This window comes from Nestor notabilis, unplaced genomic scaffold (genome assembly GCF_000696875.1).
Source record: "Nestor notabilis isolate BGI_N333 unplaced genomic scaffold, ASM69687v1 scaffold1435, whole genome shotgun sequence".
NCBI classification, from domain to species: Eukaryota; Metazoa; Chordata; class Aves; order Psittaciformes; family Psittacidae; genus Nestor; species Nestor notabilis.
This window is the reverse complement of record NW_009927664.1, coordinates 251,282-275,183: the sequence shown is the minus strand read 5'-3', so window position 1 is coordinate 275,183 and position 23,902 is coordinate 251,282. Positions and strand designations below refer to the sequence as shown.

Below are 23,902 nucleotides of genomic sequence, written 5' to 3'. Positions count from 1 at the left end.
GTTGTCTGGGCATTCTCTGTTGTCCATACAGCACTGCCTTGTCTGGGGCTTGAAAAAGTCCTGCTCTTTCTGACCATGTATTTATAGGTGAAGGAGGAATAGAGCCTTTCATCACGTTATTTTGCTAAAAACTTTTCTTTGTCTTTAGCTCTGATATCTCTTGCTGGTTTTGCTGGGCAATTGGATCCTGGGTTTTGTTGCCAGATAGATCAGTGAAATACTTACTTCTTTCATCTACCTCTTGGGCGAGAAGAATTTGAAACAAGATTAGTGATTGTGTTTAAAAAAAAAAAAAAAGAGGAAGGGGGAAAAAAAGTCTTCCATCCATCACAGTTCTTTGCAGTGGTGTTTTTTTTTTTCCCCTGAAGCAACTTTGATTGTTTGGTTTTTTTTTTAAACCACATTTTCATTGAACTGGTAAGCATTGTACCCTCAAATACAGTATCTGCAGGTGTTTTTACCCACGCTGGATGGCTATCTTTATCTGTGCCACTGTAGCTCCTGTCTCTAATCTGCATGAATTTCCTCTTCTCTTTAAAGTGTCCTTTGGGGCACAGACCCTCTTTTTGTTCAGCTGTGCACAAGGATTGACTGTGAAGGAGCCCTACACTTTCCCACAGGACAAGTAATAAATCATAATATCCAGCACTGTAGGGACTTTCATAAAACAGGGTTTCCTTTTAACCCGTACTGGGTTGTTGTTTTACTGAGCACAATGTCTCTGTGACTATTTATACTTGTTACTGTTGCTTTTTAAAATGCTTTGCAGACTATTGTTAACAACTTTTGAAGGCTGGAGTGTAAAATGAGTGGAAATGTGTATCCTGGCATCCCCTGATTACTTTAAACTGAAATTGTGGGGTACAGAGGGCAGGACAAAGAGCATTTTTTGCAGATAAAAATGTTGTAAGGCAAGTTTGTCCATGCTGCTTTGCCCCATCTGGGCAATGGCAGTCCTGGTGGTGCTGCAGGATAAATATCGCCTCCCTATTGTGAATCCCAGGAGTTCTTGAAACTGTTCACCTGACTCTCCTGGGAGTAGTTACTATATTCAGAGTGTTTCTAGGAGCTTACAGGTGAGCATTATTTAATATTTTTTTTGTAGCTCACCTTGAAATGGGCAGTATTGTATGTGCATGTGTATTTTATATGTATATTTACACACACACTTATGTATGTATATAGTGTTTCAGGAGCAATGTTTGCACAGGCTGCATTAGGTGGAAAAATAATTAACCACAGTGTTGACTGTGAGCAGGTTGGTGCAATAGGAAACTTCATTCAGGATTTTAGTTGTGCTTCCTAGTAAGTGAACCATTTTGTGAAATTCATTTTTAATTCATTAGTTTTAATGTTTAGCTATTTTCCGCTGAGAAGAAGGTGTATCTGGAAGCAAAAAATATGTGATTTCTCTAAAAATCTGCTTTTACTTGGAATATATTTCCACCTGGAGCAAGTGTGTGTATTTGAGCTCGTCCCACAAATTTAATTCTTCTGTTGTTCTATATTTTCAAGACTAGGGGGGAAGTGAATAAAGTTGGCCACTGATCAGGTGAAGGCGTATGCTTCTGCAAAGTTCTTTTTAGCTGTCAGTATATGTGAGGTAAAATCTTTGATCTTTTGAGGTCAGAGAAGAGTTACGTCACGGACTTTGGGGAGAGTCATGATTCAGAGGGCTGCAAAAAATGGCTTGCCACAGCCCTCCTGTTGTCATATCAGCAAAAAGGAAATTATATCTCCATGCCTCTGTTTCTGAGATGGAGCTCATAGATGTCATGCTATGGAAATTGTCATCCAGCAGTTGGAGACTGAGTTATCCTTGCAGATTACTCACACATCGTGCTGATGCATACCCACTGGTTTCTAAAAAATCAGTGACCTTTAAGGTGTGCTGCATAGGGGACCCCAAATTTCATATTTCCATGCAGAAAACTGCACCTTCCATTTTGCCTTATATATCATGCAATTATAGAAATGTGTGTATATATATACAATACATATAAACATGTAAAGTAAATATGTAAGTAAATATCATATAAAATATATAATGGACTGCAGTTGTGGAAGGAGGCAAGATCTTAATGCAGTCTCAGGCGTTATGAAACTTTCACAGAGTTATGGCTAGTGGAAATAACAAATTCTCTGTTTTCATTTATGGCAGAGATTCAAAGGAGCTGTGATGGCTGAAACACCAAGAAAAATCACAGTTAGTTATTTAACAATCTACAATTTAGTCAGATTACTTCCTGAAGATGGCTAGACTTCAAAGTTTAGGTAAAGTTTTGTAAAATTAACTGTAAAGGAGTCATTCTTGGCCTTCAGTGATGTAAAACAATTGGTTTAAATGATAAATATTTGAGGCCACAGACGTTTATACAGGTATTTGAATGACAGGCTTTAATACTTAGGGGAAAATTCTTCTGTTTTTCCTGCCTGTCTGTTTCTCTAGACAGTTCTTCAGATTTCACACAGTTTATCTTTATGGACAATACAAACTTAAAATAGCTTTACTGCTCTAGTAAACAAATCCATAAACAACATAAAGTAATCCTCACTCTGCTGTTTATAAGTTCCTTTAATAATGCAGATATTTCTGCAAGAGCTTTAATGTTTTCCTTCAGAGGCTATTCAGGGAACTATAAATCAAAATTAACTTTGAGGAGGTGTTACTTGGTAGGAATCTATTGTTTGCTGTCATTCTGCTTTTCAGCAAAGCTCCAAATACATCCAACCTGTCTGATCTGTGTCAGCTTTAAAAAGGATTTTTGAATCTGCTGAGTTCAGTTGAGCTCCGTCTTGTTTGGTTGAGTTAGATTTTTTTAGTTTTGTTTTTGGTTGGTTTTTTGGTTGGTTTTTTTTTTGTGGTGGTTGTTGTTTGATTGTTTGTTTTTTTTCTTCTATGGTGATATAGAAGTCAGATCTGGGCTCTGTTGTATGCAGCCATTGTCCATGGCAGACCATCTCTGACTTGTGAGGATGCATTTGGGTCTTGGTCTCCTCCAGATTATCCTCATCCTGCTTGCTTGTAGCTCAGGGCTGCCACCTGCCAGTGCCCAGTGGTGCAAATGATAGAGAAGAGCATGTCTTCAGCCCTTAGGTGTTACCCATCTGGGGACACCACTAAATCCTACTGAAGCCCAATCTGATGACATAGCTAAAAAAGCTCTACTGGTAACAGGAAAGCTATTCCAGATTTGCCTTATTTTAGCAAGGGTAAACAATTAAGCTAGTGTTTCAAATGGAAACAATAATGAAGTGTAATATTAACTGAACCTAGGATTTAATATGAAGTCCAAAATCAAACAGTTTCTTTTTACTTAATGTTCTCATACTTGTTTATCTAACTGCCTCTATGATTTTATCTACTATGGTGGTTTATAAAAGTTTTTATCTGAGAAAAAAAATAACCTTACTGGCTAATAAAATTATTCTTAATGGCTACAATAAAAAGCTACAGTGGAGTAATTTAAAATGAGGTGAATTTTGTTATTACTCAAATTCTACTCGCTTCACCTTATTAATTTGTATTGCATTGAATTTGACACTTCAAAGTTGTTCAGCAATATCAAAGCTTCACTGTTTTGGGTTTGAGTTTTGGGGTTAGTTTGTTGGGGTTTTTTTTGTTTGTTTGTTTTTTGTGGGGTTTTTTTTGGGTTTTTTTGGTTTTTTTTTTAAGACAGTTGAGTGTCTGTTGTAACAGCAGTAGCTGAGTTGGGTAAGTAATAAATGGCATGGCCTTCCTTATTGAAGATGCTGGTGTGATTTATGATATGTGGATTTGTGGCACAGAACCTAAAGCTTCCTTTATTGAGAACACAAATGTCTCAGTGTTATGGACTAGGTTCTGAAACCCTAATGTTTTAAGTAATGTCACTGTTAGGCTGGAGGGCAAGTTTAGCATAAGAGTTGATGTTGTATCTTATGCACTGAAGTGCAGGGCTTTAACCTCAGGTGCTTTCCCTATCTGTGCACCATTCTCCTACACTTGCAAGTTAATTCATGTGAAGGAAGCCTGTGAATTTCAAGAGCGATCATACCTCAGTATCTTCTTGTACGTGCATGTTGTTACAAATTAGATGATCCACTGTGATGGGAAGGATACTTGGGAATACGTTTTTCCCACAATGGGGCCTAATTTTAATGCACTTGTATTCAACTTTCCCCTTAGAGATAGCGTTTCATCTGTCTGTTGTTCTCAACCTGTTGCCTCTGCTTTTAATTTAATTAAGTGACATTTAGCTTGAGCTGGGACTGTGCTTCTGACCTCTGATTTGAAGGTAGGTTGTCATGTATTTTTTGAAAAGCACATTAAATTCAGCCTCACTTCCTTCCTTCTAAAATATTTTGCTTCTTTCTATGACCTTAGCTGACCTTTTTTCTGAGCTGTTTCAACTCTACCAGCCCAGCAGAGACCTCTCTTCTCCTCTCTTCCTCCCTCATTTAGTTTCTTTGTGGACTGAATTGACCTGCCTCATGAAAGGGGTCCAGCAAGCACCAGAACTGGGTGCAGGTCCAGCAACTGAACCATGACAGGATATAGGCTTGGCAGGCAGAAGCAAGACTCACTCTCCCTTTGACAACCGTGACTTGGTAGATTTGGCTTACCGTACACCACTGCCTCCTTAACAGTATAGAGGGTAACGGTGACCCATAGTGATGCCTTGCCTTGCAGTGAGCTCCAGTATAAATATTAGCTGCAGAGGTACTCACCTTCCTGTAAGTGGGAGATTTGTAAGAAGGCGGCTTGTCGAAAGAACATTTGTTGAAATTCTCTGAGTATTTCCCATCACTTGCTAATGAGGAAAAAGAAAGAGAACACAGTACTGCTCGTTGCACTGCTTTCTTCTTGTAGGTCTGGTTTAGTTCAATCCCACATCTCCCTGGGCCAGTCTGCCTTCTTGCCTGTCTCCCTTTTACATGTCCTCAGTCAATTCCTATTGTCAGACTATTCCATTCATAGTTACCATCTGGTTTATGTGGTCTTGCTCTTTTATCATTTCATCTCCTTTCCTCACAATGACCTGTTTCCCTTGAAAACACCCATCCTTAGGTGCAAATGTTTCTACTTTCTCTTTCTTCTGGTGGATTTATTTTCTCTTTACCCCTTTAGGAAGAGCCAATCTAATACTTAGCAAGTGTAAGAAAATCTATTATTTCTTACTAATGAGAATAGCCTCTCCATACTTTGAGTTAGGGTTTGGGAAAGTGAGGGGAGAGAAGAAGGGTGTTTACCAGCCGAGCATGGCAAGGAAATGAGGAATATCAGTGGTATGAAGGGTGAGCAGCAGAAGTGCCCCAGGATGTAGCTGTCTGGTGCTTAATTGTCTGGCTTTCTGGGCTGCCAATGAGTGGTGGAAAGGACCAGTTGCTTCTGCATTGCCCTTTTTAGAGCTGACCTCTAGGGTATCTAGAAATGTGGAAGAAGGGTATCTCCATGGAAATAAAAGATACTTTCTGGGAGGCTGGTGCTTGAGGGCAAAGGATTGCTTCAGAGATGTGCCATTTGGACTCAGATAGGCTTTTTGTTATGCTCCTGTTTGCATCCTTGGCTGTGTCACCTTGGAAAATGGACATGTCTGTGTGTGGGTTTGGGAGCCCGTATAGGAAACCCATTCTGTTTGCTACACCCTTCTCTTTTGTATCTGCTTCATCATAGGGGAAGGTGTCCAATACAAACATGCTTCTGAACATCTACTGTATTTTCACTCACATAACCTGGGAGCAAATCCCTAGCAAGTGTCACTTCAGTGTTATAATGGGGGTAGATTAAGCAATTTATGGAATCATAAGACCTCAATCTTCTCATAAAATGTACAGGGAAGGGCATAAAGAGTTGTTTAGCTTTAATTTGGTTGCCATGGCTGGGGTGTTGCACAGCAGTGTCTCTTTTCTGTCTTTTTTTATATACTCCATCCCATCCGGTAAGGGCATGCTCTTGCCATTTGTGAAGTCTGTTCATGGGTGGCTGTTTGCTGGCTAAGGGGGATCACTGCTTCTGGTGCAGGTGCCTAAAGGAAGGTTACAATTATTATTTATTTTTTATAGCCTCTATAAAATAAGAGAGTCCAAGATAGCCTGGGGAAATGTGGGTATTTGAGTCACATGGGGAAACCCATTCTGAAGCCTAATTCTTCACTTTCAGAGGAATTTACCTAGTTCTCTTGCTTTCCGTAGTAGATTTTGGAGTGCTTTATGGAGGAGATGAGATAATTTTCCCATTTTTTTATAGATGAGACAGCAATCAACTGAGGCACAGAGGGAGAAGCTGGGAGTGGAGACCAGAATTGTCTGGCTCCATCCTTGCACTGCTGATGGTTCCTGCCGTTTGGCCACACTGGCTGCCTTCACTCTTCATTTCCGCCCTAGGGGAGCTGGATATGGATGTTGCAAGTGTTTTCTGCAATGTCCTGGCACTAGCTGTTGTCTATAGAATGCATCTTTAGTTTCTCTGCAGGCTAAGAGCAGAAGAAATGCTTTTCCGCCCTGTTACCCTAGAAAAGACAGAGTTCTTTGCTATGTAATTTGTTGTCAGCATAGGTAGAGAAAGTGGGAGAGACAATAGTATTTCCATATTTGTGTAGTGTATTAATTACAATTTTTCAGAGAAATATGAACCAACCAGGGTTTTTTTAAGCTTGTTAGAACAAGATTGATATTTGTTAGTAATGAAAATACCGGGTAATGGGAATACGAGAAATGTTTGTTGTCACTATCTTTATCCTGAGTTTTGTTTGCTACTGATAACGTTGTTGAGATCAGAGACCAGGTATAATTTGGCTTAAGGAAAAGGGAGACAGAGAACAAGCACTGAGCTGTGTTTGCACACTGCAAATGAATTCACTAATGAGACCTTGTACCTTAATAGGGAAAAGTAGAGCCCTGATTTAGAAAAGCACTTAAGCGTGTACTTCTTTTCAGGGAATGGCAGAATCATATAAGACCTATTGACTCAACAACTGAAAAAGGTTTCAGCTTGTACCCATATCTGAGTAAGCTTTAGAATAAGGGGAGGGAGGGATTTTTTTATTACTACTTTCTGTTATTTTTTTTCCCCACAGAGTCAAGGTGAGCTGTGGGAACATTAAGTGCTGCAAAATTACAAACACAGAAGCATTTCTCCAAATTAGTAGGAAACCTCTTTCTCCAGCATATTGTATTTGTCTTTGGGAACAGTGAATCACATATTTAGCTGGGCAGACCAAATCATGCACAGAGATTGTGAAAATAATTATCTCTCTATTTCCAGCTTTTGTTTCACCATCTTAAAATATGCACTGAAATTTCACCCTGAAAATTCAGAGCCAGAACATGTTTTTTTCTGGGAAAATTGCATATAAAACCTAATTAAAAGCATCATCCCACACTTTTCTTTTAAAAGTACATCTACTACCATCATGCCTCTAAATGTAACAGCACTCAACAAGTGTCTAGCAGCCAAGAAGACACATAATTTAAAGGCTATTTCAGCATTTGATTAAGCACACAGTGATAACTACAAGCTCATGCCCTGCAGGCATGACAAGAGGCAATTATGTTCTGAGGTCAAAAGCGAGGGGAAGAAAAAGCACAAGATTTTGATGACTTACTTAATTTTCCAGCTCCTGAAATTAGCAAAGACAAAGAAGTTCTAAATCACCCAGATAAAATACTGTCATTATCTGTTGCAGTTTCACCCTCTGCTCTCACTTTGCCCTGCAAAAGCTCAGGAGGAAGATTTTCCACCAAATGGCTGCACTTAAAAAACTCAAATTGGCACACGTTTAAATGTTAAAAAGAGTGTTTTTCAAAATCTTTAAGTTCTGCCATATGTATTTAGGTGGCTGTCTGCACATAGGATCCTGGAAAAAGACACCTGTTTTCCAAAGTAGTGAGCAGCCATCAGCTCCTGTTGACTTCAAGCCAATAATTAGGTCACTTATTTAGGAGATTAAATAAGGAGTTCAGCAAAAGGCTGCAAAGATAGGGAGCTGCTCAAAGGAGAGAGAAGCGTATTAATGAATTAATACAATTGTGCTGTGTATTTCATGGATGGGCTTTGATGTATATTATTTCATAGCAAAATGCAAAAAAAAAATCTTTGCTCTTCACAGAAAAACTGGTAAAAATGTTTAAGTAAGATTATCATATAGGGATGCAACATTGAGAAATGTGCTTACAAGGAGATAAAGATTCAACCTCTAATCTCTTTTCAAATTATTTAGTGCAGACATGGGTAGAAAAAAGCCACGCAGAGCAACTGATTTGGTGAAGGATGACAGAATGGCAAGCACACCATTGATTTCTCTTGTCGTATTGTATTAAAGTATTCAACTATTCCTACAGTTTGTCCAGGTTGTCACTTTTCTTTTATGCCATATAACCGGCAAATAAATGTTGACGCCATGATTCAAGGACTGTAGTGATAGAACAAAGGGTAATGGGTTCAAACTTAAACAGGGGAAGTTCAGGTTAGATATAAGGAAGAAGTTCTTTACTGTGGGGGTGGTTAAGGCACTGGAACAGGTTGCCCCAAAAAGTGGTGAATACCCCATCCCTGGCAGTGTTCAAGGCCAGGTTGGACAGAGCCTTGGGTGACATGGTCTAGAGGGAAGCGTCCCTGCCCATGGCAGAGGGGTTGGAATTAGATGATTCTAAGGTCCTTTCCAACCCTAACTATTCTATGATTCTATACCATAGTAAGGTGTCTGTAAGAGAAAGCTGTCCTTTTAATGGCAAACAATTGAGTGATTATGTGAGAAACAAAAAGCTGAATTCTAGTAAAGCCACATCTGGAAATACTTGCATCTGTCCAGAAGTTCTTTAATGGGAAGCAGTATATGAGCTGTTATTTTTGGGGAGGAGTATTTGGTTTGGGTTTGTTTTTTTTTCTGGGGAGTACTGGGGGCTGACGTTCATGAAATTTTAGTAAATCTGTGCCATAAAGTCTCATGTACAGTAAGAGCTGCCCAAGATATAAGAAATATGTTCTCACACCTGCTTCAGAAACATACAACAGCTTTTACTAAACCTTTGTATTTTCGTATTAACTGTGAAATCCTCCACCAGAAGCCTGAAGTACTGCATCATCATTGTTGACAGAGCTACTGTGAGATTAGGCCGCTATCTTTGCCCTCAGATAAACTCTTTTAATAAAATCATATTGCTGGTAGGGGTTCCTAATGTCTTATTTCCAACAAAACATGAGCTAAGATTAGCTGCATATGTACAGGATTGCATTTCATATAAATAGGTTGCACGAGTCAGTTCTCAGAAAATGTTTCTGTGATTTTGAGGTTTTCCTTCACCACCACATTTAATGTATGCTTTCTTTGAAAATATAGAATAGTTACAAAAATGTATAAGAATTAACATAAAAAATATATTTTCTGAAGCATGTGAGTCAGAGGTTTAAGTTTTGTTCTCTACAGTAAAAGATAAAGTAGTGTTAGCAATTGTCTTTGCCATTTCTGTAGTCTGCATTAGCCTCCTAGATAAAAGGATCCATATTGTCCAAGGACTGGTCCAAACAATAACTCTGAACAGCTAGTATTGACTGTAAACCTCATTTTGCCATTTTCTTGGCAGTAAATGGAAGTCATCTATGCACATAGCAGGAGGAGGGAGGGCACTTGCCGTCAATTTTGTGCCAAAAGCTGCTAGAAACCTTCTGCCTCCTGTGTCACCAGTCTGCTCAGGTTTAGTATGGTAGAAGCTCAAAAAGAGAGCTCACCAAAGCTCTTTTCCAAATCAACAGCCTGGCATCAGATGTTTGTTTATGGTTGTATTTTTCAACTCTAAATACTTCTGAAAAATGTGTTACTAATTGATACATGCCTACCTACAAAGATATTTTAGAAGCTTTGGCTCCAATCACATTTCAGTAAATTCAAAGTAACTGCATCAGAGTGTGAACCTTAGTTCACACAGACTATCTGAGAGTAGAATCAGATTCTTTGCTTTGACTTCAGTGTTCATTTTGGAAAAACTTTGTTTCTCTTGAAATTACCTTTTAGAGTTCAGCTCCTAACTGGGTTTGTGAATGCTAAAGGTAATGTAGGCAAACGTAAACTCCTCCCGATTGCCATGGAGCCTGGTGTTTTGCAGAGCAGGGGCTGCTGTGGACAGACCCTTTTAAACAGATTTAAAACCTCTTGATAGTGTTTGTAGGGGAGGCTAAATTTGCTGGGCTTACTGACTGCCTTTCTGATGAGTTTCACTTCGATCAACTATTATCTCTAACTTTGTCGCATCCTTCCTTCACTCACCTTGTCGTTATTAGTGACGTAAAACCAAGGGTAAGAATGAGGTATTGCATTTCAGAGCTTTGCGCTTGTCATCTTGGCTTCCTGCCTTCTGTAACAGGAGAACGTGGGCACAGTAAGAATGTACTGCATTACACAAATGTATGGTGCAATATGAGCTCAGGGCAAAACTGTTTCTCTGATCTTGGGGAAGGAGGACATCTTATATGATCTAAACCCTAAAGCTGTGTAATTTTAGAAGCTGTTATTCAAGAATAATTGCATATCTCTCTTGGGGGTTTTGCGATTAGTCCACAACTTCTGGCACATTGGTAAGGATCTAATACTAGAGTAACCCCTGCAAACTTACAAAAATGGGAATGTTTATCTTCCAATAATACAAATCTAAACGAGACAACTGATGTTAATAGAAGGCTTCGTGGAAGTTAGAGTAGTATGTTGGATTGCTGTCCGCTAGACAGATAGACAGCAACATTGGAACAGTTAAGGGGTATACTGAGAAACATCAGTATGCTTTTATTTCCATAAGCAAACTTAGTATGCCTGTACCATGTGGAAGTTTTATGTGATGACACAAAAGCACAATGGAAGGGATTTTTGGTTTTGGGGAGGGTACTTGGGTGGTTTTATAGTGGGGCTGGTAGTGAGTTCTTGAAAGGTGCTTGGTGGCAGATGGGCCCTTGATATGGTACAGGGTTAAACCTTCCTTGACTGCTCTGTGACCATCACATGGATATAGGCTCAGTTTGTATGTGGAGTTTTATGGTCGGAAGGAGTACAAAATGGAGCCGGAAGGCCACATTGTCTCTGCAGCTGTGGAAACCTTTTTGGTGTGGGTGATTTTTCATTCTTGTGGAAAGGAAAGGAAAAGGGTTGGCTATTGTTTCCGCTCATGGCTGGTATGCTCGGCTGGTAAATCAAAGTATTTGGTTCCCAGGTTCACCATGTATTTCCTATGAGATCTTCTGGAAGCTGCATAACCCTTCTGTGGTTGAGATGAGAAAGACAATCTATACTTCATATGGATATTTGGGGGATTAATACATTCAAGTTTTTCAATCTGTTGAAGATCTTTAGATCAAAGAGGCTGTAAAGATTGGAAATAATACTGCATTTTGTCATGTGATGAGTTTATTCACTAATACTTTAGGGCTTTGTTTTCAAGGTTTCTCAAAGTGTGTTTCTTTTTTCTTTTGCAAACTGTAGCCTGGATTTCTTTTAAAACAGGTAAGATTTCTGAGAGCTCTTTAAATTAACTTTACAAGTGTGTGCCAGTATCAAACATCCAGTCAGATCTGACGCAAAGCTGAGACTGAACTTTAATCACCCAGTGTCCTATATATTGGCCTTTCCATAGAAAATATCACTGCAGGGCCCAAACTTTGGGATAGTTGCCAGAACCTGCAGGCCATCCGCTGGCATGCTGCAGGCTGCAGCAAAAGCCATTAGGCTCATGTTTTCTAAGGACCAAGAAAAAGGAGCAGGAGCAATGCAGATGTTATTACATCTGCAGTAGGACAGATGCAGTCTTGCTGAGCAGGTGGAATCCTGGTGCTTGGGTTGCTTGTTGTCAGAAAATTTCCCCGGTGGATCAGGTACAACACAGGACTGTAATTTTGTATTATCAAAGCCAATAATTTTGTATTATCAAAGCTTTTTCACCTGGTAAGTAGAAGTAATGACAATGCCATAGTTGCTGTTGGTTTATAAAGCCCTGTTTAAAACGGATCATTAGCTTATTTTTGAGATGAAAAAATCAAGTTGCTGGATGGAGAAGTGATTTCTCTGGGCCGCCAGCAAGCCAGGGATTGCACCTCATTTCTGCAGACCATATCTCAATGATACCAAAACTATCTCAGTACAGCATATGGATAAAACCTGCTGCTAAATGTCGTTCTGCTTTTAATCCTTGCCTCGGTGTGGAAAGTAAATGTTTGCTGTCTTTCTGTGTTAATCCTTGCAGCTTTCAGCCGTGCCCCAGTCCCCATGGCTGTGGTCCGAAGGGAGCTGTCCTGTGAGAGCTACCCCATAGAGCTTCGCTGCCCAGGAACAGATGTTATCATGATTGAAAGTGCCAACTATGGGAGGACTGATGATAAAATCTGTGACTCTGATCCTGCTCAGATGGAGAATATCCGCTGTTATCTGCCAGATGCCTATAAGATTATGACTCAAAGGTACAATATTTAATATTCTTTGTTTGCTGACTGTTGTTTTTTATCAGGTATGTACACACCGATTTGTGTGTGTGCGTGAGAAAATGCAGGTATTTAGTCTCTACGTACGTGCACAGAATTACAGCTATCATTGCTTGACTGTGGGTTTAAAAGAGTTGGGTTAGTGTCATGCAATATAAATAATACTTTCTGTAAGTACTACTAATCAGTTATCTTGATACTGACTGCATCCTGATTTTACCTCTGAAATACCTAAATACCAAAGCTCTTAGTGAACCTGTAAGGGGAGTGTTTCTCAAATGCACATTCACTGTTTTCTGTGCTGTGTTCAAACAGATGGCCAGTAATCTCCTTTAAACAATTAATAGTTTGTGTTCAGAATAACATTTACATTTATCAAAATACAAAAAAAACCAAAACCAACAAAGCCAGTCTCCATCATTCCTTGTGGTGCCAGGCTTAGCTTTAGGGAGGATCTGAATTCCCAGTCAAGAATTTGCATTCACATTGGTTTTGCAGAAGACTTGCTGAATTTCTGTATAATGACCATTACTGCTAAGTGTGACTACTGCATCTGGAAATGGTAATGAAGATACACACCATGTAGACAGATTCCTGTGTTGCAAAGCCAGGGCCTAAGAATTTATTCCAACCTAGAGGTATCCTGGTTATGGAAAGCCTTTAAGTGTTGCTGAATTTTTCAGGGTATTTGCTGGCACAAGAGGTGTTGTGGGAAGAACAAGTCAAGTGCTTGACATGTAATTGCATTCAATACGTTACTCCTAATAACTACACATGAATAATTATTCAGTACATTTGGCTCTTAATTAAATAGTAATCAAAATTAGTATTTCAGGGTATTAATAATGGTATTGACATAGGAAAAGTGTTGCTAATTGAAGTCATGACAACAGTGTTTGCATGGTGACCTACTGGCTAAAGCAGTGCAAGGTTTCAATGGAGTATCTTGCTATTGTTTTCTGTGAGACACTTCACACTAAAAATGGAGTTCTGTGAGCAACACAAAAGAAAGCATGAGTTTCATCTATATTTGACATGCTAACAGCTATTCTTTGAGCTCCAGTTAGAACTGCTCTATGTCAAGGATTTAGATTGCAAAATGCTGAAAGGTATGAAAAATGGTTCCTATAAGCCCATTATTTAAGTCAAACCTCCTTGCCTATCTGGTTGAAGTCCTGTTTGTAGGATTGTGCTGGTTATATTTTTCAAGGAAAATGAACATGCCATCAGCCAGTCCCTTGGATTTGGCATGGTTTTAGTGGAATTACTGTAATTCTTCTGTTCAGGTTGTTAGTGGCGTCAAGCAGAAACCCTTAATCCTCTGCATATTGGCAGAATAAAACTATGTCATCCCCTTTGTGGGCCATTACAGAGAACAAAGTATTAATATTTTTATATGTATGCAGTAGCATCCTCCAGGCACTAGCTTCCAAGCCAGATGCAGAGTTCTGCAATCTTCTGATCAGTCCCCACATGTAGCAAGTCTGCAATAAACATTAGCCCTTTGGTCAGGGAGGGCACATAATCATGTGTGTGCCAATGGTGCTAGGATGAAAACTCACGTTCATTACTCAGCTCCAGATATCATCACTGCGGACTCAAATGGCTTAGCAGAGAGTTAGCAGGGAAGTGCATCTCTGGGTCAAAGCATCTCTGTTTTCCCATTTGAGCAGAAATGGTGCTGTAGAAAATGGCCACTGAAGGGGAAACTTCTTGCAAAGGAAAAGCAAATCCCTACTGACTGAATAGTATCTGTGAGGCCTTGCCCAATGCTGTTTATTAGTGGCCAGGCTCAAGAACGGGTGGTGGCTCTTTCCATTTAAGCCATTTGATGATCAGTTTTCACAAAGTGTGCAATTGTGTTATTAATTGGGTACTTCTGAGTTTCTTGAAAATAAATATAATGTGATTCTAGTTAAAAGGCAGGTTAAAAGAAGAAAAATACTCTACTTTGCATTTTATGTCAGTCTTATCTCTTTTTAATCTCCATTAATTCAAAGAGTTGAAACAATTTAAAAATGAAACCATTAAAATGAAATATGTTCTTAAGATGCATCCAGTCTGCCAGCTCACGGCTCTGAGTATGCCTTATAGCTGAGCCTCTGAAAAGAGTACTTTAAAAGGAGAATTGTGACAGCCTAGTTAGTTGTGGCACTAACTATGGCATTTTTTTCTAAAAGCCTCTACCTGTGAAATTAATAAATTCAGCAGTATTTGAGTGGTTTTGCAGATGAATTCAAGCTTTAATACAATGAGCTTGCCTTTGCTAATGCTGCAGGGAAGCAGCTACTGGGAACTAAACATCCTCATGACAGTGTAATCTGCATGGCAACTGAAGCTGTCTGTGTATGGAAAGAAAAACAGTATGTGCAGTAAATTCTTATTATGCATTAATTATTGCGTTTGTAGATACACAGTCGCCTTGTAGGTTTTAGACTAAGTTGTCTAACTGCTGGCATTTTTTAATCAGCTATGCTGTACAGCCAATTTAGATGCACTTTGGCATGGCTGTGGGGAGGGGGAGAGGGAAAGGCGGGAAGGAAAGTATGTGTGAGGAGAGATGTTGTTAGATGTAAGCTGAGGCTGTGAGTGAGTATATTTAGGGTAGATACTAGCAATTACTCCCTCAGCGCACGCACATGCCTCCCCACCCCAAAATAAAAAAGAAAATTGAACTAGTGTGTTAGTGTGTTCCTTTCTTCTGTATGTTCGTTTAAATTAATTTTGTGGATGAATATGTGGGGTTATTTTGGAAGGGAAAGGCACAAATCTGATGGTGTGTTTGTGGAGCCTCCTGAGCAAAGGGGATACAAGGAGTTCTTAGTGCAAATGCTGCCCTGAAAAACTCTAAAATCTTGAGAGTATTGCTTGAAGTAAAAAAAAAAAAAAGTTTAAATAACTTGTAAGGAGCTATTTTATAGGAAATTATATAGCTGTGGCCTGATCTGTTTCTTACATGCCATCTCTTCCTTCAAGCATTCATGCAGCAGCTGCCCATGAAAACTCAGAAAGCTTTATGGACTGAAATTTTTCTGATACGTGTAGAGAAAAATGTATTTCATAGCATGATTCCTTTGGAGAAGCGTCTTTTCGAGGGCCTTAACAAACAGTTCTAACATGTCCATTGTAAACTGTGTGCACTGTACCATGGAAGACTTCACTATCTCCTCCCTTGAGCAACTATGCCACAAAATTAACATATCAGCCGTTCAAACAGCCAGGGTTCTCAGTGAACAATAGGGAAGAGCAGCCTCCTTATTCCCATGAGAGTTGCCTTTGTTTTTATAGTCTTAACACTGCAATTTAGTCTATTAAAAAACACCCTGAATGAAAAATATCTTTCAGCGTGCTCTCTTGAATTTCTTGTGGATGGTTTCTACCAAGGAGATGCCCAGCTCAGAAAGACAAGATCCATGTATTACTTTTGTGTGCTGGTGTTTTCACTACAGTTTGGTGGAGCTAGTCGCCTCATAGAAGTGCCACCCAAATTTAAGGTTGCAGTGTGAGCGAGGGAATTAAACGTTTACTTGCTTCCTCCTTGATTCAGACAAGCATACCAGCATGTGCTGCTTTTTGAGGCTTGTGCTTCAGCGTTTTGTGGAATGAAGACAGAACTTTCCTGGGTTTAAGCCAATAGAAGGAAGAAGATGAGTTGATCAGGTTTTACATGTATGTTCGCAAAACCGTCCGCTGTCAATATCTTCTTTGTGCTTAACTTTGTAATTTGAAACAGCCTGTTTTACTAAGCTCCTTATTGTTTCCTGTAGGCTTTAACCTTGAATGTTAAAACGGGGAGGGGGAAGTCCAAGTAGGAAGGCTGGCATATAGGTACACATACACAGATCATGTGCATTTTTTGCCTTAAAAGCGAGATCAAGGCTTTCCTTCTGCTTTCCCAATGTCAGGAGTAAATGTATCATCATCTACCCCAATCATTGTCTGCTACTCTTAAGTTGGAGGAAGGAAAGGAAGGATGGAATAGTAAGATAAAACCAGCAGGCATAACAGAGGAGCAAGGGGCATGTGTTCACAGGTCTTAGCAGCTGTTCCTAAAATCCAAACAAAATTCCTTCCGCTGTTTCAAAATTTGGAAAGTAAAAAAATGTGGAAGGTTCTTGCTGGGGCGCTCTCTGTATCTCAGCAACTTGGAGAGCTCAGTTTGCAAAGGGGGCAGCTTTTGCCTCTTGCCACAGTAGAGTGTTGCGTAGCTCATGTGCCACTGTTGCCACTTCTGCTTGTGGGGATGAGGGCTGAAAGCCGCTCGGCTCTCTTCTTCCCTCAAGAGAGCACTGGACTCATTTTGTGTCCCCCAGGAAAGACACCTCTTGCCCAGAGCTTCCTCCTGCTCCCAGGACAGAGAAGCTGTGGCTCCTCCAGAGGAGGATGTGTAGCCTGCCCAGTGCAGTGGGACTTGTACCTTCTGCTCTGCTGCAGCTGGTTATGGTGCTGTCTGCCCCAAACAAAGCACTCTTGTGTGGCACAGGTCAGGACCTGGCAGGTGGATGCTGCAGCTCTGCTAGTCTGCTCTGCTGACTAAGCAGATACAGAATTTCTAGTAGCTCTGTGGGTGGCACAGCTGGGAGTTACTAGATGCCATCATGTTGGACTGCAGTTGCTTAGCTGAGCTAGTTTCCTTTAGGTTTGAGTACAGTCTGTGTGGTTTGTCCCTGTGGTTTCAGTATTGACATCATTGATGAAGCCTACAGTTACAAAATGTGTAGTTAAGAGTGTAAGACTGTTATCAGCTGCTTTCCATTAAGTTTCATCATTCGGGGGGCCTGATCCCTTTCATGTGAGAAGGGGCACATGCAACTCTCCTGGTAGTCAGGTGGATGGCAACAGGCACTTAGCACAGTGGTGGTTAAAATACAGAAATCCTATGAACCAGCTTGCATTACACTGCAGAGATTTTTTCATCTCCTGAAGGGCTGTATTTCATCGATGTTTTTGGTTGATGACCTGAAAAATGCAGGAGTCCAAACTGAGTGCCATTATTATTGTAATAATATTGCATCTCATGGTGTGCTGTTATTGATGCTTATCAGCACCTGTGATTTTCAAGGCACTTCTCAAATGCCAGTGATCTGCTCTTGCGCTGGGAAATGGAGAGGCAGGGTTATCTGTATTTTCAAGATAGGATAATTCACGTTAACCATTCAGAAGTGGCCACTGGTTATGATCATACTAATTTTGGGATGTTCTCATAGTGTCTTTTATATTAAGTAGCCTGTTCAGTTGCACATGGGGAGGATATGCAGGACAAGGAAAGCCAGAGACCTGGAAGCTCTGTAATGACAAGGCTGTCGATAGGACTGGATGAGCAGGCTTCAGCTGAATTGCAGCACAGTTGTGTCAGGGTCTACAAAATTAATGGCAAATTTCTTAGGAAATAGCCCTCTGCTTATATGTTGCCATCACCTCTGACTTGGATGCTGAATGCCCCATTTGGTAGTAACCCCTTCAGCTTCCCCAACATCCTGAGTGCGTTTTGTGAAGACTGCCAAGATAGTACTCATTTTTCTAAATCTGTTATCACACAGATGGCGTGGGAAATGCATTTCTGAAGGACTGAGATGTTGCAGTGGGAAGCTAGGCTTTTCTCTTTCTGGGAAGCATAAGTCTGTCGCTTTTGAGATCTCCATGTGAAAAGCATCAATATGGAAAAATACTGATGTGTAACCAGTAGAAATAAACAGGGAATACTGTAGCTCACGTTTCCTGGATTCTGATTTTAAAGGCTAGAAAACAAGTCACATCACTTGGTAAAATGATCTGTTTTCTTACCATGAAAAAAGATATTTTAAAATGAAACAGTCTACTGATCTCCTCTGCACCTTGGCCCAGGGACAAGGGCACACATACTATTAGTAAAAAACCCCAAACACCAGTAAGTGCTAATGGAGCAGTGTGCACTGAGCTCTTGAGTTGCCCTAAAAAAGGTTGCTGTTTCCCAGCCTGTACAGTCTTAATTTATCCTACTTCTTCCTTTCCTGAAAATGCTTTCAGACCCAAGCAGAGGAGTAAATTCTAAAAGTGGCAGCCCCCTGGAGTTGCCCTGGTACCCTAGTAAATCAGGGCTTGTCAGCCCAAGCATCTCAGCTGATTGCAGCTGCCATGGTAACAGATGAAGAGGAGACAATAGTTTCTGAAGGTAATTAGGTTCCAAACTGTGGAAGGCTCTGCAGATCAAAAATAATGCTTCAGGCTTCTCTGGGTATCATTTGGTAGCTGTGGCGACCTATGAAGCATCAGACTTAAACAAATAAATGGACAATTGCATTGTGCTGTGGCTGCTGATTTTTGGTTGCTGATAGCATGAAACTCCAATGTGTTATCATTTGAGAAAATCCAGGCTAAGAAAGCAATGTGCAACTGGTGGCCTCCATGGCCAAAGGGAAAAGCCTTCCTGAAGTGCACAGGCTGGAGGTATTAATCATTGCTGTTTCCTAAGACAGCTTAATTTTTTACTAATCACTGGCCTTAACTGACAAAGACAAGACATGGGATAATCTCTTGGATAAATCATGTTTTGAAGTGGCCTCAGAAGTGCTGAACACATGATGTGCCGAAAATCATGGAGAGAAAATCCAGATTTATTACTCCATCTATTACTTTACTAGCGTGAAAGTGGCTGGCTCCAGCCTGTCAGAGGGAAGGGACTGGCCAGCCCTTGGCAACCTGCTGCATTGTCGCTTTTGCCAGTAGACTTATGTGAAACATGCTTCTGTCATCTGGTTTTTCTGAACTTTTGAAGCTTGTTGAGAATAGCAGCTACTAATTTGTACATGAGACGAAGTTAAGCAAAGATGGAGACATTGCTGGCAGAAGCATCTACCGGTGGTAATACTGCATTTATTACCACATTGCAGGAGGTGGATGCAAGCACATAGAAAGCCTCTTGTAACTGCAAGGAAGGCGATCCGGGAAGATGCAGCTCTAGGCCCTTTGAGTACTGTTCTCTATTTTTGCTGAAACATGGTTATGTACCATGAAAAGCATTATCTGAGGTGCCCAAAGAGCAAAGTTTAAATCCAGGCATCTGCGTTCTGCCCATGGCAACTCCTACTCATGGCCTAAATTGCTGAAGTGATGAACATCAAAGATTCTTCTGCTCAGTCTTCCTATATCTTCAGTCCACCTGAAATAACAGGGCATGGTCTTTTTGTCACAAGGCTTAAAGTAATTTAGAGAATTGTAAGATAATGTATAAGATTTATTCAGGTTAAATGTATTTATACTATCTTAAGGTAACAAAGGAAGAATTTGGTTTGAGTAAGAAGGTACATGCATGTTCCTTCTCCAGTTAGTCTTCTGGCTAGAAATAATGGCTAAAGGACTGTGAGGTAAGATGACTTTGAAGTAATGCATCTATGTCAGTTTCTTTTGCCTTTTTTTTTTTTTCCCCTTCTTGTTCAAAAGAGCTCAGTTAGCCTGAGCCTGAGGTCAAAATTGGGTATGTACACAGGGGATTGTCTATTGTCTGGGATATTTCAAAGCTTTAATTCAGCACATTTTTGACTACATCATCTGTGGAATCTTTGGAGCTTGAACTCCATATTCGATTCCAAGATGTGTAAAGCTAATTTTGGCTTATACCACACTCTCTCTCTGTGTTTGCCTGGATTTTCTGTACTTCTCTTTGGGGCTGGAAGCATTGTCTGCAGACCTCACTTATCTTCACATGCTTGCAGTTTGGCATCCACAGTGCAGCTTTGCGTTTAGTGCAATCACTCTGCTGATACCAACTTGCAAACAGGCAAAAGATGGGCGTTAGGCACAAATCATTCACTTGCCAGTGTCAAACATATGGACTGACACAGGCAATGTTCCCGGCTCATCAGTTCAACATGGTCCTTAAATTTAAGTGTGAGCTTTGTTAGTGGGATGAGCTGAAGTTTATTTCAATCTTTTTGGGGAAAAGAGAGAATGAATAGCTTTCATCAGAAGCAGTGACCCAAGGAAAGGTTTTGCTGCCATTATGATTCAGGAGAAGGATTTTATGTCTCAGTAAGCAGAATGCATAAGAGATGGCGGGTCACAACTGTGATGGAAAGGAAAGGCAGGATATGGAATTTATTATTAGAGCCATCTTCTATGCATTATGCATAAGATAATACATTGGTGTCAGTTATTTACAGTAGAAGCCTTAATTCAGGTGGAGTCCTGCTGACATTGTAAACTGGGAGACAGTGAGTAGTTTACGGGCAGTAGTAGAGCCTCCAGACTGAATTACGGCCTTAGCATTCAGTTCCTAGTAGGCAGTATATTACATACTGTTACCCAGAGTAGGACTGGTGACAAAAAAGGAAAAAACTTTATTGCAGAGACACAGTGAGGAATGGGAGATGGAGTTATGGGCAAGAGAACCATAGAAAACTATAAAACTAATGCAAGGGAATGCAAGCGAAGAAGGGAAATCTGGAGTTGTCCAGAAGAAAAGATGCTAGAATGGGAATAGAGTTTACCCATGCAGTTGCTGGTCTGCCCCTGTGCCCTATACTGCCTGCCTCAGGGCAGGATGTGGCATCTCTTAGTGGGCAGGGACTGTCTCTGCTACCCCCATGTTTTTTTTCATCTTGATCCCTCATATGGATGGGCTTTCACTCCAATGTGCAAGATTTTTAATATTCTTTCTAGATTCTCTTTGTTATCAATTAATTTTATTAATTGTAAATAATTTTTATTAATTAATTTTAATTAATGCTTTGTTAGCATTAATTGCAATTGCTGGATATAATTGCTGGATATTTTTGCTGTTCAAATAAATGGCCAAATCCTTTCTGAATCCTATCAAGTCCCTGGTCATGATGACGTTTTAGGAGTTGTAGGTCCAGTAGGTTGATAGCTTATCATGTGAAAAACAGTTTATTTTTGTTAGGTTTTAATTTCATTGCCATCCCTCCTCAGACTGTGAGGACAGAGGCATCCAAGCTACTTTATTTTAAGTAAAACCAAAGAAAAAGAGGAGGCAGAAAAAAATGTCTGCAATAAATTTGAGAGTTTGAGGCTATTTCTGTTTTGGAAAGCCTGCTTTCTCTCTTCCTTTACCCAAGTGGCTTTGAATTATGCAGAATGTCCCTATTTGACTCAAGAGTATTACAAACCACACAAATATAATTACGTCCTTCCCCAAAATGCCTATTCTGTTCCTGATAAATTATTAGTTCTCTTGGTCACTTGGAATAGACTGTTCCACTTAAATGATTACAGTGGTGCTCAGCTAGCACTGATGGAAAGTGAAGTTTGGTCCTTTATGGTAATACTAGCAAATATGTGAAGTAAAATATAAAAGCAGCCATTAGGTTGGAGGAAGCGAAGTTAGAATCATAGAATAGTTAGGGTTGGAAAGGACCTTAAGATCATCTAGTTCCAACCCCCACTGCCATGGGCAGGTCCACCTTGCACTAGACCATGTCACCCAAGGCTCTGTCCAACCTGGCTTTGAATGCCACCAGGGTTGGAGCATTCACAACTTCCTTGGGCAACCCATTCCAGTGCCTCACCACCCTCACAGTAAAGAACTTCTTCCTTGTATCTAATCTAAACTTCCCCTGTTTAAGTTTAAACGCATTACCCTTTGTCCTACCACTACAGTCCCTAATGAAGAGTCCCTCCCCAGCATCCTTGTAGGCCCCCTTCAGATACCGGAAGGCTGCTATGAGGTCTCCATGCAGTCTTCTCCAGGCTGAACAGCCCCAACTTTCTCAGCCTGTCTTCATATGGGAGGTGCTCCAGTCCTCTTATCATCCTCGTGGCCCTCCTCTGGACTTGCTCCAACAGCTCCATGTCCTTTTTATATTGAGGACCCCAGAACTGGACACAATACTCCAAGTGAGGTCTCACAAGAGCAGAGTAGAGGGGCAGGATCACCTCCTTTGACCTGCTGGTCATGCTTCTTTTGATACAGCCCAGGATACGGTTGGGTTTCTGGGCTGCAAGTGCACACTGAAGCCAGCTCATGTCAAGCTTCTCGTCAATCGACAACCCCCAAGTCCTTCTCCACAGGGCTGCTCTGAATCTCTTCTCTGCCCAGCCTGTCCTGTGCCTGGGGTTGTGCCCACTCAGGTGTAGGACCTTGCACTTGGCTTGGTTAAACTTGATAAGGTTGGCATCAGCCCACCTCACAAGCGTGTCCAGGTCCCTCTGGATGGCATCCCTTTCCTCCAGCGTATCAACCGAGCCACACAGCTTGGTGTCATTGGCAAACTTGCTGAAGGTGCACTCAATCCCACTGTCCATGTCACCAACAAAGATTGAACAACACAGGTCCCAACACCGATCCCTGAGGGACACCACTCATTAGTTCTGGAAAAAATATAGTGCTTGTTGCAGGTGTCTGGATCTGAATCACTCACCATCCTCAGCGATGCTGGTGGACTGAAAGTGTGCTTAAGTTGGTATCGTGAGTTATTTTCCCAAAGGTAATGGAGAATTGCATGTACAAGGCAGATGAGTATTATTCACTGTTGATATTTGGGGGAGCAGGGGAGAAATCTTTAGGATCTCTCTAAAATCTGTCTGTGTCAGAAGTGATCCTTGTCACCCTTTCAAATAACTGGCAAGGTTGTTGACAGCTGACCACAGGCATCTCATATCCAAGACACCTAAAAAAAAACCAACCCCCTTAACTATATGTACACACAAAGAATATGGGTCACCTTCAATGCAGTGGATTAGACTGAGCTCTGGAAAATCAATTTTGGTTGATTAGTCACACTTGTAGCTAGATGTAAAGAGTTAAAGCCAGGCATTAAACAATGCAGCTAATGTCTGTCATGTTGGGCTACGATCCAGAAAACGTTTTGTTGTTTGTGTAACACCCTGCATGTGACAGGGGCTGTCTGAAGCCAGCACAGAGGTACAAGCGTTCCAGTAGATGTCCACAGACTTTGTTGTTATGTCCTGGATGGCATCCAGATGGCAAAAGTACCAGGTGGGTCATCTCACCAAGTTGCTGGAAGTCAAGGGGACCTAAGGACAACTAAGCAGCCACCTACTTTGCTGCAAACTGCTCATGTGAGTGGATTGGCAAGCCAAGGGTGTATTGCATCACTTCCCCTGTATCTAATGACTTCAGTCTTCTATGCCAAGAGGTGGCTAAAGTGAAACTGAAGTTGTAAACATTTGTCAATTATTTAAAACCAAAAGTACCCTTTATAGAGTGAAGGGAGAGGAAGGGAATGGAAATTTTCTTTTATAGTGCTTAAAAGGCACCTCATCGCATCAGCTTGCGGATTCAGTGAGTGTTGACACAGCTTCCCCCAAAGCTGTTTTTTGTCGGGAGACTTTGGGTGGGAGTAGAAACCTCCTGAAACTAAAGCATCCTTCAGGAGGACCTGTGTATTTGTGGTGGTATTGACAATAAGTGAGGTAGATGCTTATGTCTTTACAGCCTTTCTCTGTAGCTTAAATTTTAGCATTTAAAACACTTGAAAATACTCACTGCAGCCAGGAGCCTTACTC

The 23,902-nt window shown here is 40.7% G+C and overlaps 1 protein-coding gene across 1 annotated transcript in view; it reads left to right on the top strand.

The window, feature by feature from the left end:
* Positions 1-12,204: 12,204 nt before the first annotated feature.
* The window catches only part of LOC104405414 (latrophilin-3-like), a gene marked incomplete at its 5' end in the record, with an annotated part of 262,781 nt that continues 251,083 nt past the window's right edge, over positions 12,205-23,902 (top strand). The window contains 1 exon segment of the mRNA XM_010014137.1: positions 12,205-12,418. Within this exon segment, the coding sequence (XP_010012439.1) occupies positions 12,205-12,418 (214 nt within the window).